Source organism: Sabethes cyaneus, chromosome 2 (assembly GCF_943734655.1).
Source record: "Sabethes cyaneus chromosome 2, idSabCyanKW18_F2, whole genome shotgun sequence".
Lineage (NCBI taxonomy): Eukaryota > Metazoa > Arthropoda > Insecta > Diptera > Culicidae > Sabethes > Sabethes cyaneus.
The window spans coordinates 133,756,189-133,772,722 of record NC_071354.1 but is presented as its reverse complement, the minus strand read 5'-3'; the positions used below and the strand labels follow the sequence as shown (position 1 = coordinate 133,772,722).

At 36.1% G+C, this 16,534-nt stretch overlaps 1 protein-coding gene across 1 annotated transcript in view; it reads right to left on the bottom strand.

Annotated features, from left to right (window-relative positions):
• The window catches only part of LOC128736023 (uncharacterized), a 47,303-nt gene that overhangs the window by 17,639 nt on the left and 13,130 nt on the right, over nucleotides 1-16,534 (bottom strand). The window contains exons 2-4 of the mRNA XM_053830508.1: nucleotides 14,875-14,964; nucleotides 14,732-14,737; nucleotides 3,084-3,156 (exon numbers count right to left, since the gene is read on the bottom strand). Of these exons, the coding sequence (XP_053686483.1) occupies nucleotides 3,084-3,156; nucleotides 14,732-14,737; nucleotides 14,875-14,964 (169 nt within the window). The remainder of the gene's footprint in view (nucleotides 1-3,083; nucleotides 3,157-14,731; nucleotides 14,738-14,874; nucleotides 14,965-16,534) is intronic.

Sequence of the window (16,534 nt, the reverse complement as noted above, 5' to 3'; positions counted from 1 at the left end):
TGCAGGTCACGTCAAACCCGTTAGCGGACTATGTCCCAAGTAACCAGTAAGCACTAAACACTAGTCCTTTGACAACATTGTATAAGCATACAGAACTATGATAAAAATCTTATTTTTCTTTATATACTTCTGTAGAACTAACATAATGCTAAAAAGGCGAAATAGCAGGTTATTAAAATGCTACGCCACAAGCATTCGATAAACATTATTAGTGTTTGTTTGAGGCTTAATCGAAACGTCATTTTGTTTACATTATCGACGTATCGAAAAAGTATCGACGGCATATCGTTTGCTTGTTATGGAAAATAAAAGTAGATTCGGTCGGGATTTAAAAAACTAAAAGAGCAAGCGATTTTTTGCAGCATCTCTCAAGGGGAGCAGGATAAACAGAATCCTGCCAGACAGGGGTTCGAACCGGGAATTAGTCATGCAACCTCATTCGTTTCCTTGCTCCTTTGCAACCTAAACCATAGCAGACGTGATTGAGTGAGTTGAAATTGGTCGTATTTAAATTTTGGTACCAAGTGGTGAATGACCCTTTGGGTTAAAACCACTCAAAAAAAAAAAAAAAAAAAAAAAAATTTGGTGATAATCCCTCTCATATCATAGCTACTTGTCGTGCATTACCAAACCAATAGGGTAGAAAAAGACGGCATCCTTTAGGTGGAAGAGGGCACTAATAGTGGCCGTAGAATAGCAAAATAAGAACCCAGTAAACATTTTCATATGCATATCAGAGTAACAAATGAGTTATATGCACCTATATATACTCTGAAAAATCGTATCTAATGCACAAAACTAGCATATACATACTAATTTGGAGGCCATATACGTACTACAAAATATTCATTACCAATTCAACTTTATAAGTCTTTGTATGCGATAAGGTCCGACTCAAAGCGATTAGTTTTATAATGCTATATACAATTCTGTACTGAAAGTCGTAGGTCAATCACTTGCAATTGTTAAATACCACAGGATATAAACTTGTATGCATTTCATTACGCTATATTTACGATACTGAATTTATTAAAAGTCAATAACGATAATTTTCCATTCCATTCCAAGCCATTTATCAAAACTTATGGCTTGTTTTAATGCAATTGACTAAATGCATTATATTGTAACGTTATATGCGCATATATTGCTGTCTTTAATGCTGGTTTACGTTAATGCTTCTATGCATCAACAATTTAATATACGTTTTATAAGCATTATGATTGCTGATATACAAAAGTTTGGCACTAGGGATGCAGAATTATTTCCAATATACGGTTTTGGATTAATGCTTATGGTTACTTGGGGTGACTAACTTATTACCTACGCAACCGCAACAGTATCAAACTTCAATAGTTTTATATGCTTGAAAATATCAGTCACCTTTACTTTTCCGGTTGCCGTATAAAACTTCTGTCCAGGAAGCAGTTTGAGATCTACCTTGATGTAGGTAGGCCTTGATGTAGGCTTCCAGGATTGTGTTTTGGCCGTCTTGCAACGTTTGCGATTTGGAGTCACAACTTACTATAAGTCCAGTTCGTTTTTCACCGTTTTTACCATTTGACGCACGCTAAGTGATAGGGTATGTTGCTGCTTCGTCACAATTGCCTATTCCCGTCCTATCCAACACAAATTATTAAAAATATCAGCGATTTTTATGACACACAATGCAAAATTAGTTATTCCCTAATATTTTAGTTTGTTGACTATCATACGCGATCAATCAAAGTGAGCTTTATTTAAATGGCATTTTTTATTAAAGAATTTCTAGCAGCTAAATTTCCTACGTTTTTTCGTGCGACGAAGAAGAAAAGGTCGACTAATCGTTTCAATTTCCGTTATTCATAAAATGAAAATAACTCACGCAACTCATTGTCGTTATTCTGCAGCCGGGAAAACTTGCATGGCCTGCAGAAATTTTGCAGAGTGACATTTGTCATGCCGTCCTGCACAAATACATGCGCGCTAGCTTCGTAAACATTATTGTGATTTTTAGTCCGGACGATGAAAAATTTTGATGAACGGATTTTAAAACGGTTCGACGAATTTAAGATATAAAGTCAGTTGCGTAATTTGAATAAAATGCTTTAATAATCGCTTTTTAGTGAATTCAAAGGGCACGGATCGGAAGGTAAGTGTGTTTGAGTCAAATCAGCAGCAGAACTTTTGGACTATTCATTAAATCCACCTAAGAAATGATGAAAATTAGAGTGGCTTTCCTTACTACGACGGGAATTAGAAATAAACCCTACTTCCAGCTTGTTTGTGACCTGTCGGATAGAGAGGTTGGGGTTGTGCGTTATATAGGTACGATTAAAAGAAATGCGTTAAGTTTAAAGCAACCAAATTTTGATCGCAGCACCGTTTCGATATCGAAATAACGCGATTCCGATTCTGTATGATCGTATGAAGTAATGTGTTTCTTATCCTTAATTAGTCGTTTTAATTGATTCGTTTGAATTTGATACATATTCTTTTCCTGTTTTCTAGTACTAGGTGGGTTTTACCATGCATCTTACTCGAGTAGCGATAGTCAGCTTCGGACAAGGACCCAAGGGTTGAAAGAAATCGCAGCATAAAACTGACAATTTTTAGATGCAAGTTTCTCGGTTTACTTTTTATCGTATTTGAATATTTTCAATAAAACCACATATTATTTTAGTTATATAAAATAAATACAATAAATAGGGAAGTAAGTATGACGTTTTTTTAAACGGAGAAAAAATCAAACGATGCACGAAATGTTAATCCAAGATTTTTGATGAGAACATGTCACACACTACAGCGCCACCGGCACGTATTATCGTTAAAACAAAAAAGTCATAGCTATCGATCAACGCATAGATGATCACCATTTTTTTATATTCGGTGTATAATGCATTCTGCTTTGAAGACTAGTCAAGCAGAAATGATTTATAGTGCGACTATAGGCTGTAATTTATTTAAGCTTTTGTCAGATGGAAGTCAGAAGAGTCGTGGAAATGTATGTGATGTGACTGACTACAGATATTAACTTACTAAATCTAAATTTACTGAAAGGTAAAAAATTCTTTCGGACTAAGTAGTGCCTAATAGTGATTACTTACTATAAACGTTGCAAAGAAGCTCGAATATATCATTTCTTCCGAATTGCATTGCGATGTGGAGAGCCGTGTAACCCTGTAATGAAAAAAAAAGTTTTAAGATCTGATTGACGCGTGGTAACAAACTGTACAATCGTATTTTAAATACAATAATTAGAACCATGAAATTGGTACATGAAAGAGTTAGAACTTTTTTGCGTGAATAATTCTAAGCTACTGAAAATGCGTTAGAATTCATAAAATAGACCGCAATAGGTATGCGGAAAATTTAGATCATATAAAAGGGTGCCAAGATTTGACTTTATAATTTTGATTGACAGTTTACAAGAAGCGTAAACGTTCTGCTGCATTTTTATGTCACCCCTTTTAAAAAGTCGCAATGATTGTGCCATTTACGCAACATGGCGCATGAGCCTGTTTTATTGTATCCTGTATATTGCGACACTAGTCATGCTGAACTATAGGTACTGCTGCTGCTAGGAAATTTATATACACTAAGTTACTTGTGATGTATTTTTTATGTTTCACATCAAATGTAATCGGATGGTATACTATAAACCCTGCCAGAAAAAAAAACAATATTGTTTTAGAGATTTTAACACAATATTATATTTGATGCAATTCAAAACAATTAATTTAGTTTTCGTTATAACTAACGACATTATAAAATATAGTCGCAAAACAAATCACCAAAAAATTTTAAAACTATTAACCAAAACTATTAAAACAATTTTTTCTTTTTTTCCGAAATATATACGTTTTGCAACTTTCTATAAGCTTTCTACCTGTGATTTTTTCTTGAAAATGTCACGATTGATTACGATTCCCGAAAGTTAAAATCTTTGATGCATTGATGATATGTAAGTGAAATTGAATGTATACTCTCAAGTGAATCAATCGCTTTTTAAACTTTAGAATTTTAATTTTAGTAAAACGTGCTTACTTTCTATTTTTAGTCACCGTAACAATTTTTATAGAATGTACTATTAAAACGTGCTTAGTTTAAAATACTAAATGCACAGTAAAAAACGATTTTCTTGGTCAACCAAAGTAAGTATGAAAATTTCCAACTAAATAAGAGATTTTTTGGATTTTATTTATTAATGCCATGCTATTTAATTGAAAAGAAAAGAAATTTATCAGTTGCAGAGTGTGAAATATAAAAAAGAATATTCTACTTAAAATTCTTTTCTAACGGCTCATTCCAGATACTTAGACCTGCCACTACACGTTGTATCCAACCTTATTCATATTCATCAGTCGCATTTGCGTTTTCCGCACAGTTCAAAGGAATCTTATGTTTACACGAGATGACACAGCTACCAAATGTTTGCAGATGACAAACTGGATCGCAATTTTCCCATTAGATTGTGTACCAGAGCGTGATGTAAACGTGCAAAATTAATACCTCTTGGTGTGGCAGGCTGAAGGAGCACTACAACACCACTTATCAATTAACGGTCTTGTCTTGGGTTAAATTATAATGAAACTTAAACTTCAATTCTATCCCTTCGCTAGAGAACAGCAGAGGTGTACACCTACAACTCGACGCTGCATTCGAGCAGCGGATTTGATGTCAGTAATTCACTGTGATGCTACAAGGCTCTGTTTTATGGATATTTTCTCTCGCATACATCAGAAACGTTATTGCTGCAATGTAGCCTACAGCATCCGTGCACAGCCGGGAAAGGCACAAAGCATGAATCTTGTACATAGGAAATTGAAAATCCAAAACAATATACTAGATGTTCCCAGCGTTATAACGAATCAATGAGTTCGTCGTTCCTGTGATGTAGATCTCTGGCACAATTCTGTTCTCCACATACTATGTTTGGTTTGGTTCATACCGAATGATCTTCCGGTCTCTCTTCCTCTGCCTGTCGTCAAATCCATTGACTGGTTCGCCTTTGTATGGGGCAAAGCAGGCAACCACTATGGTGCGCTTAACACAGCCAAACTACAACCAAACCTTGGAGAAAGAGCCCAGCTCCACCTATGATGAAACATTTGCCACCTTCTTTCACTCACTTTTGTCTGTCTCATCAATTGTATTTGAAACATATATAAATAAAATTAAACATCTACTCAAAACATTTTGAAATGTTTCTTCGCCCACACTGCTATGCGCCGTAACGCCCATACCGCCCTTCCGTAACTTGTCGTTTTAACACCACACAAATAGTGTGTATAAAGGGTTAGAAAACGCCCTGAACAGGCACCGGAAACCCTCTCACCGGAATCAATCACCTATCTATTTTACCTTTAATAGAGATCGAAACTGCCATTCTGAAATCAAATCTCAATGGAAAAAAGAACGATAAAATGTTTGAAAAAAAAAAAAAAAAAAAGAAAAAAAAGTAACCAGTTTTGTTAATAAATAATGCATAAAGAATGGTTATAACAAATTGATGCAAGCCAAACTCGATTACGTATTTGGAACAGTTACTTTTTTCCAGATATCCGAATTATTTTGTTCGTAAAAAAAATATTGTGTCTTTTTTTTGGTTATTAGGTATAACAAAAATGTTTCACCACTTTATATCTAGAAAACTCATATTTTACGATTTTTTGCACTTGTTTCCTACTTTTTGCTGTTAATTTATAAAATCGTGCGTTTAAATCTGAGTTGGAAGAGGCTCATTATTTTTGTTCTCTTTTTACCAATCGACTAGAAATCAATTCTAGTTTTTGATAATGTGAGAAAAAATCACTTTTTAATATAACTTTCTGTTTCTTTTTGTCCCCATCCATCAAAATCAAGCTTTTCCAATCCAAGCTCCGCTTCAGTTGAAGATATAGCTACTTTGAATATGAAACAAATTAGCAATGTTCAAAACAGTCCGTATATTGGACGTTATTTTTTAGTCACTAATTAATTTGTTTCGAGATGCTCCGTGTCTGAGACAGTCGAATCTCTACTTCAGACTGATCTATTCCATCCAGCTTTTGTCACTAACCTGTACGTGAATCCCCGTTCGCTTGACCGTTTTTAACGTGAACATTTTTGTTAATATGAACTCCGCTTATTTTCACGAGGTACAAATTGAAAATGGTTTAAATGTCATAATCAACATGACATTATTTGCTTATGAAGACAATGCCAATAAACGCGATTTGTTTGTACTGATCTAGTGTGTTCAAACTGTTCCCCATTCAGTTTTGCCAAAAAACATTGGTTTCAATTATTACATTGGTTGCAATTATTATCGCAGGTTTTTGTAGTATTGTCATCGCTTTGTTGCTATTTTACGCCTTCGGAGAAAACCGCTCTGGTTGAATCATCAATTTCAGGAACTGCAACGGATACGAGTAACCACGTTGAGAAAGGGTGATTTTGTTTTGTAAAAGCTCATTGCGACAATTAGAAAGATCTATTGTGGTATCAACTGAATTTACCGTCGCTAGTACCAAGTACCGGACATTAAATGGCTACCTTTGCTCAAGATGGTCCCGAGGAAAGGAAGCTGGTCTAGAGCGCAATCCAAGAAACCTTTTGGAATGTTATGAACGAGAAACGTAAAACAAGTGGGCTTCCAACAACTATGTTGCTTAATGCTAGAGCTGATGACACCCACGAGGACATCTGCAATCTTTTGAAGCTTGAATATGTCGTTCGTATTGTATTGTTCGTATCAGAGAAATGCAATAATATACGAACTCATCAACCATTTCCAGTTTATAGCCGTCAATAGTCACTGTCCGAGTGAGGCCAACGTTGTTTTCTATGGAGCTTCTTCCTACCATATATTTGGTTTTCGACGCATTGATTTATAGCCCTATATTGCTTGCCTCCAGTTTGTAGCCTGGCGTAGATGGCTTCCACCGTCCCAAGGTTTCTAGTAATGACGTCGAGGTCTTCTGCGAAGGATGGGAGTTGGCTACTCTTGCTGAAGATCGTTCCTCTCGTTTCGATGCCCGCTCACCGGATCACACCCTCAATAGCGATATTGAATTACATACGGGACACTCCATCCCCTTTCCGCAACCCTCTGCGCGATTCGAAAAGTCGCGAGAGTGCCCCCGAAACGCGCAAGTAAAACATCACTCACTCCAGGATAGCTATGAGTAACCGCGTCAGTTTGTCCGTAAAACCGTACTCGTGTATTATCTGCTATGGCTGTTCTTGTTCAACTGTATCGTATGCTGCCCTGAAATTTACGAATATACGACGCGTGGGTACGTAGTCCCGACATTTCTGAAGGATTTGTCGAAGAGTAAAAATTTGATCCGTAGTAGCACGGTATGGAGGCCTGATACTGCCCTACGAATTCTCTTGCTATTGGGTTGACCTGCGTGAAATCGTGGTAATTACAGCAATATGGCCAATTGCCCTATTTGTAGCTGGGACTGACCACACATTCCATCGACTCATCCTGTAGTTTCTCCTCTTCCTAAATCCTTAAATTATCCAGTGAAGCTGCTAGCAGTTCTTGGCCATTTTTGTAGAGTTCTGGCGGGAGTAGGCCATTTCTAGTGGCTCTATTATTCTTCAGCTGATCGATTTCTCGCCGGATCTCTTCGAGATTGGAAGCCGGCTGTTATCGTTTGTAGGCACTCCTAGGTTAACTTTCGTTGCGGGTTCTTCTGTTATATCGCCGTTAAGATGCTCATCGCAGCCGCTACTCGCATAACAGTCGTATTTTCTATGGAGTTTCCCTTATACTTACTTTATGTTTTCGGCGACAATTCGCTTATCGAATCCATGCTGAATTCAGGAGCCGTCTCCACGTTTCTCGGTCTTGGGCTGCCGTTTTCCAGTCACCCCTAACACCCGCTGCTCTAGCATCCACGTAAACAGTGCTCATCCAACGGGTATGGGGTCTGGCTCTGTCGGGTAATCTGCTAAATATTATTTTCGCTGGTCTCTCATCCGGCATCCTTGCTACGTGGCCAGCCCATTGTAGCCTGCCATTGTCATTTCACAATATCCACATCTTTGTATAATTGGTATATTTTGCGATTCATGCATTTGCGCCATAGTCCTTCATCTAATATGCCGCCAAGAAAAACGCCAAGAGTGCGTCGGTCGTTCTCTTTCAACGTCCACGTTTCGTGGCTGGAGAGTACCATACGGAGAATTATCATCTTATAGACCACGAGTTTCGAACGGAGTTGCAGGCTACGGGACCTCAGCTGGCTACGTAATCTGTAGAAGGCCCTATTGGTAGCCGCTATCCGCCTTTTTACTTAACGGCTCACATCCTTGTCACATGTCACTAACGTACCAAGGTAAACAAATTCGTTGACCGTTTCTAAAGTAGCACCAAAGGTATCTGGTGGCTAGTAGAGAATGTATGATAAGCCTCCTTAAGATGCGTGTACACTTCTTTCACAGCTCTATGGTAAATACCGATGATATCGATATCGTCCTAAAACTCTAGGAGCACATGTGATTTCGTGACGACGGTACCGCTTCTCTGCACGCCTCGCCGTCGAATAGCACCTTCCAATGCAAATCCAATGCATCGATAGCCCGTCACCTTACTTTTCAAATCATCTAACGTCACAAATGAGTCCGATGCCTCACCTGCTATCCTGACGCTTGATTTTTAGCCGTCTAGAAAGCACGCATCAGTCTAATTTGTTTTTTTTGGAAAATCCTGTTCATTTCGTTAAACTGAATCGTACGTCGTCTTTAAGTCTAAAGACTTAATGGTGAAGTTCTAAAACTATTACTCGGAAATATTAATTCCTCGCAACTTTAACGTTTTTAAACGTAGTATTACTGAGATCTAGAAAATTTTTGAGGTAGAGCTTCAGATGTCCGTCCATCGATGGGATCAGGAGAAATGGCCCTGTTTATGCTATTTGCAGTGAATTTAACAGCGAACCATACACTCGGCTTTTCAGAAACTGCTATAACTTTTAAGAAAAGACCACTTTAATCTGTTTCTTATTCGTGTTGTTGATTCATTTTATATTTCCGTTTGCTAGAGCAATAAAGTAATGTAGCGTCAACTGAAATAGTGTATTAGTTAGTTAGTTAAATTTAATACGAGTAAGTATACGTCAAAATTACAGTTATTGATAAACCCGGTAAATATTATAACCGACTTTCATTTACCTGTACTGATCTGGACGGATTACACCGTCGTCAAAGGCATCTTTATAAGCATTGCCGGCATGTTACGCACAATGTGACCAAACGGTGCATTTTACCGGACAGGAACGGATCAACTGCTAGGTAACATGATTCTGTCATGCTTAAAAATTCAATATACAAGCTGTTGCTACCAATCGTTACTCGATAGCATGTACAAAACGAAGGGTAAAAATGTACAAAATGTGATTCCTATTTTCCACCGTTGACATAGGTAACCGTTGTACCAAGTCGCTATTGTACTTCGTCTGTCATTTTGCTCGGAACACATTTTATTCCTTTCTCCCGTGTGTGCAAACGCAGTTCTCATGCGTTCAATGTAACACATCCTTTGATGAGCGGAACTGATTGCTCGTGGCGCCGCTTGCAATGGTCTAGTGAATTGGCTCAAAAGTTTAAAGTTAACCCTATGCTTTTTCACAGCAGACGCGCGCTTTAAAATCGGTTGTCTGAAAAATAGCCCAATTTATTGGATTTCGCGTTGAACCAAGCTGTAATAATAATACAATTCTGTGAACAGCGGAGTTATTGGATTCTATCTATCTTTCATGCAAGCTGTTTGCGATCACATATTTCAAAAGATATATAAAACTCACATGCTACACAGTACGGTTCAATGCAAAAATTTATTAGATTTTTTTTAAAGTAGACAGCACTGCGATATTGAGCTAATATATAGCTGAAATATTGCAAACAAACCACGAAACGCACACGTCATAATTTACATCTATTTATGAAAATGCATGTATGTAAAAACTTATTTAATATTTTTAAAAGAAACGGAGAATTGATTGAAAAATTCAAATGCCATACTACAGAATTCAGCAGACTCGAAAGGTCAAGCTTATGTAATTTATGAGAAAATCAGAAATATGCAGTTAGGTGTATCGAACAATGCCCAAGATTCAATTTGTACACAATATGGCAATAGAAACTTTCCCACAATCAATCAAAACTTAGCGTCGGCTATACCGGAGCATGCAGTTTTCTTAAGGTTGATTCCGGTAAAAGGCCAGTATGTAATATTGTTTATGGTAATGGCCAAGAGAAAGAGAGAAACCAAGTAACCAAACACACGTTATTCTAATTGTTTATGTGTGACTAATTTGAATAGCGGCAAAAATTATGCATGCATATATTAATATTTTTATTGCTTGTACACGAGGGCATTTTCTCTTTACGTACCCGTTTCTAGCAGATACCGGCTTGAATTTAGTTGCAACATTTAACTTTGACCTTCAAATGGGAATATTTAATCCGTGTTATCAGAGCCATAACCTTAAAGGATTGTGTACGGTCGAAAACAATTTTGCTGTAGATCGTGAGCTATCATAAAAGCGGATATATAGCTCTCGTAGGAATTAAAAACTAATTTGTTTGGAATAAAATTGTTTAATTATTTCAGTTGAATCTTAATTTCCGCATGTAGCCTCCTGTCTTTGGATCGGAAAGTCGTGACCGAATATTTTATGTTATCTGATGTCTACCTACTACCTACCAACAACAGCACGGATGATGCAGATTGTTGTTGCTCAAAGTCGTGTTCTGGAAACTTGCAAGGAGTATTCTTTGGTATTTTACGGATGGGAATTCAAGTTACCTACCACAACGTTTTGCAAAAAAAAAACGTCGCATGCAATGTCGCACACGCTTAATCACGAGTAATTGTGTATTAATATATGTCTGCTTGTTGTTTACTTGTTGATAATTTGAGATTATTTGCCGATAGCTAAATAACGACAAACATAATAATCAAAAAATGTCTCGTTGTAGTGATGTTGCAAATTTTTGTCGGTATCTGGGGTTGCTCAATAAAATCATTTATTTTTTTACACGTATTCATTGAAATATTCCACGTTCCAATAAATTGTGAACTGTATATGCGAAACATAAAGAATTATTAAAATAAATTTATTATTCCTAACGTATTGACTATAAGTCATAGCACATTTACATATTTTGTAGTGTATTTGGCTAGTGCCCAGATATAAACAAAAGGTGGGGCACACGACCTTTCAGAAGAATGTTTTGGTCTGGAAAAAGTAATCGTAAGATGGTGAATCTATTATTACGCATCACAAAAATACCGGCCGATTAGGTTGAAAGTTAGGACTAGAATTACACTTAATATAGGACAGTAAACTAGACTTGAATTTGGACTAATTTGGGCTTGAAGCTTTACTTCATATTAAATTGGAAATTGGACTTGAAATTAAACTGCAAATTGGACTTCAAATTTAAAATTGGACTCAAATTTAGAGTAATTTGGACTGAATACTTTACTTGAAATTAGACATAAAATTGGAATAACATTGAAATTGAAATTCAAATTATAGGTACTTAAAGAAGGATTGCAAATCAGAGCTCAATTTGAATTAAAATTTACCCTAAAGTTGAAATGAAATTAGTCTTCACGTTGGGCTTCAAATCGTACATGCAATTGAATATTAAACTTGATATTGAACAATATTAATTTGAAGTAATTTGGACTAATTTAAACTTGAAGTTTTATTGCACATTGGACATGGACATGGAATTAGATACGAAGTTTTACTTGAAATTAGGATTGGCATATTTTGTTTTATTCTCTCAGACGTTTAACCTCTTATCTGCACCGTTTTTGTCTGTTCATAACGGAACTAAACGTTGTTTTTTCTTTTCCGTACCGTTTTCTTGGTTGTTGACCTCATTTTTCTTCTCTTTTTCTTTCGTTTTCCATTTTTCTGTTGCGTGTTTCTTGTTTTATTGTGTCGGTTTTCTTCGTTTCCTGTACTATTTTTTCTTATTCTTCGTCTTGTTTTTTATGTATTTCACTTGTTTTTGTTTTTTTCCTTTTCCGCATTTAAATATTTTTATTCACTTTTTCCCTTTTAGCAAAGCAAAGCAAAGCCAAGGTGCTACATTCCGTTATCGAAACTTGACCTTCTGTTTTTATACGACAGACTTCGCAGCCAGCTGTTAGAGTACAGGAGAATTGCAGGGCCAGTTGCTACGATCCTATTGACTTTGACAGCCTCTCCCAGCCGGGATTCGAACATACGACGACTGGCTTAGTAGGCCAGCATCATACCTCGAAGCCAACTGGGAGGCGGACTTTTTTCCTTTTATCGTTTCCAATTTTGCCTTAGTCTGTTCCGATTTTTCTGCTGATGCTTGGTTTTTTCTGTCACATTTATTCTGTTTTTGGCTCCTTATTTTTCGATTCCTCTTCTGTTTTACCTTTTTCTTTAGACTGTTTTAGCAGCTTTCTCCTCTGTTTTCCCATTTTTTCCCCATCTTTCTCTCTTTATATCTTTGACTCCTTTTCCTTGTTTTCTCTATCGGATTTCATTTTTTTCGCTATTCTTCTTTTCCTATTCATTGTTTCCTTCATTTTCTTCTTTTCTGTTCTCGTTTTTCCTTTATCCTGGTCCCGTATTTTCTTCTTTTTTCCTTTTGTCTAGTTTGTCCTTATTTTTTGCGTTTTCTTTATCGTTTTTCCTTGTTGTCTCTAGTTTTGCTTCTCTTCCGTTGTACCGTTTTCTTTAATTCGTTTCTCTTTTCTTCTTTTTCTGATTCATATTCGTATCTGTCCCAATTGTCCTTTCGAATCTTGTTTGACCCCTTTTCCCATTCTTCTCGTTTTTTCTATTTTTTCTCTTTTGCTATTCTGTTATGTATTCCATTTCTTGTCTCGTTTTATGTACCCGCTGTTTGCTCTTTTCTTTCTTTCCTCTTTCCTGTTTCTTTTTTCGTCCTTTTCCTGGGTCATGCATTGCCTCTGTTCCGTTCTTAATCTTTTTTCTTCCGTTTTTCTCGTTTTAAATGTTTTTTATTTTCTCTCTCGTTTCAAATTTTTCGGTTTCGATTTTCGATTTTCGTCTTTTTTCGCTTTTTAACTCCTTTCTTATTCCGTTTTTCGTTGCTTCTTTTTATGTTTTGCTATTCCTTCTTTCATGCCACCTTCTGTTTTTGTTTTCCGTTTAACCCCTTTTATCTTCTGTTTTCATTTGCTTGTCTGTCCAGTTTATGCTCAATTTCTTCGTTTTATTTTGGGGGTTTCCTTTTACCCACCACTTTTGCTCTTCTTCTCTTCCGTTCTTCAACTTTTTCTGTCCATTCCAGCTCCGGTTTTGCCTCGTTTTTCTTGTTTTTCCTTTTCCTTTTCTTCTTTCCTATTTTATTCTCTTTTTGGTACCGCTCTGCATTCCATTCTGCTTTTCTCACGTTTTTCTTTCATTTTTCTTTTCTTCATACCAGTTTGGAAAATGGGAATGAATTGGTTAGAAGACTAGAGCTGAAATCGGTGTTGCAATTGGGCATGAAAGTAGAATTGAATTCAAACTTGAAATTGGGCTTAAATTTGGTTTGAAACAAATCTTGAAATTTTGTATATAACTGGACTTGATATTGGACTTAAAACTGAAACTATTTTCATGCAATTAATTTTAATTTACTAAACATAAAAATAATGGCCAATCAAATTAAAAAGTGCAGACTTCTGGGCTATAGATTTTTTTACATTAAATTTTACTGAGAAGATGGGGCTCGTGCCTGGGCACGCTAGTGATTTGTACAGATTATTAGCTTTGTGTGGCGGCTTAAGCTCCGTAATCGAAACGTCTTGTGGAGGGAAAAGTAGGCCCGAATGTGTCGTTTAATCTGCTTACTCGCACTCGCGTCGGTTGTGACCAGAAATCACTTGCGGCACCTATACAAGTTTATAGTGCTCGACCTAAGCTTTAAGGTGAACCACTGATTTGATAAATTAAAGCTTCAATATGCGATAAATTAGCACGTGAAGGTCCAGGTGACTTGCGGTCTTCTGCAAAAATATGTGTTTTGGGTGCCTCGATAATTGCTTAAAGCAATATACTCTTGTAAAATGCAACTGACAAAAGCTTAGTATGAAAAACTAGTTTTTAAAAATCTTTCAAAGAAAATGTTCTACAGTTCTGCACTCGACAAAGATATAAATTTGATTTCTTCAGCAAACTTGCTTGTTTTTACACTGTTTACAACTTTGCCGAAGAGACTACGTCGATATTTCCTAATACAAAAAAGTTATTTTTGTATTTTTATTATAGTAAGCGATGGCTAACTTTTGACACTTCTAGATTCATACGAACCAAAGTGCTGAAGACCCTGAATGCTAAAATGAAAGTAAAAGATCCTAGGAAAAAAGTTCCACTTCTCGTCCTTTTGGACCACTGTGCGATGCTCTCTTTTTAGACAATGAGTTGTAGCATGTCATAATAATATGTGCAACCATCAAACGAATTAATTAAACATTTGTAATATTAATAGACAAAAAATATTTAATTAGAAGACAAAGTGTTAAGGTTACCTCGACTTGTCTCGTCTAAAGTAAATATAATTAGTACCAGCTTTTAGAACTGTTTTTGTAGCGGAATGTTTATTGATTCGGTCGTGGGTATCATGCTTTTAAGAGCTAAGTTATTTTGCCTTAACCTTACCAAGGAATGCCTAGATCAACAGCTTAAGCTCACAGCTATTCATTCGAAGCTCATGATTATGTTATTAAGATAAGATCGTGTGACGACCTACTCACCCCATTCTGTTGGATTAACAAATTACGTGAAGGTTTCCCGCACGCCGAAGGACGAGATGAAATGATACCAAAGAAAAGAGAAAGGGAAAAAAGAAACGCATTTAGAAGTCGTATATTACCAATGGTAATTTCATAATTAATACCGTTCTTGCGTTGACATCTGCCTTTAGTGTTCCGGCTACCAGTTTAACGACATCTTTGCTACCATGCTTGGCTGCCCAGTGAAGTGCGGTCTAGAAAAGAAATAAAAATCGTTGTTTTCTCTATAATGCCAAATTTAGGTAATTTAGGTTTTAAACACAAGTTCACATAGCTTATTTTAAAAATTGCGTACTGTTATTATTCTGGGATAAAAATATCTACTAAATCTATTCGAATGACTGTTGAAAACGAAAAACGGTTAGATAAATCATATTCAATAGTTTATGCATAACAATAACTTTGCATAACATCTGACCTAAAGGAATATTGATGAGTTTAATTGATTGATTCAAAATGAGTGCACTAAATTATTATTTACCATGAAAAATGATGTCGCCTTGATTTTATTAATAACTGCAAGTTTGATTTTATTAAATTTTGGAATAAATTGTAGTTTCGTTTCTTTTTAATAATATCTAAATTGAAATGTAAATACATCTCAATAAAAAGCACCACCGGGAATAAATTTTTTTTTCTCAATAACGCGAAACACACGTTGATCCGATTTTTTTTGCGTTAACTTGGCTGTTAGACTAACATTAGCAATTTTGTTTGAGTATGGGGACCTCTTCTCCTCTCCCCTATGGCTCTTTGGAGATAATCATTCCAAAATGCATGGTATGCGGTATCATGGATTGGCGCTCGGTGGTTTATCAGAAATGAAAAACTCTAAAACGACATGAAAAAATATTAAATTTTCTCGTGTTTGACCAAACTTTTTGTTCAAATTCGAAAGCATAACAAAACGGCGAAGCATTCAAAGATAAAAGTCAGTTTTTTCGTCAAAGAAATTGAATTTAAACTTTCCTAAAAATACGACAATTGCAATTAGGAAAAAAGATTGGTTGAAAACTATTTAATTTTAAAAGCTTTTAAACAAGAGCAGAAATAAAGGGATTGCTTGAGCAGGTTTCGAGAAAAACAGTGTAGAAGTTCTTATTCGCTGTATCATTACTTCGGACATGCGCGGTACAAATAGCTGTAATTTGGTCATTTTTTGAATTTATACAAACGGCTTCAGATACATATGCTCAAAATCGAGTTTTTAGAACAGAAAAACTCCTATGCGCCTTAAACCAGTCGCAGGCTGAAAACCTCTTAAATAAAGAATAATAATAATAAAATATGCCCCTTAAATTGTTTTTTACGGAGATCGTCAAGATTTCAGCAGCATTTCAAAATAAATCAATTAATGAACTAGGTAGATAGTCTATTTATTTGCGTATAATTATTTTGTAATAAGATACGTCAAATATTATTCTCAGAAACGTAACTGAGCTATGAAGATTTTAAACTGGTATATCATAATGATGATAATTATTGCAACGAGATAAAATCAGTTCGAGATTCAACAAAAACTGATGTCATCCTAAGTCTGCTGTTTCCCGTGGTTCTTCCGTAGAAATATAGTCTGCTTTGCCGTTGGTAAGTTACCCATCAGATAATTGTTTTAACCGACCATCCAAAAGCATGAAGTGAAAAATGCATTCTGGCACTCTCCTTATGGGGACAAATGGTTTGAGCAGGGATGCATTCGTGAAGCGAGCGTGTATTGTATTGTCTCACGGTTATGATTAATATTTCGCAACCTGAACCTGTCTG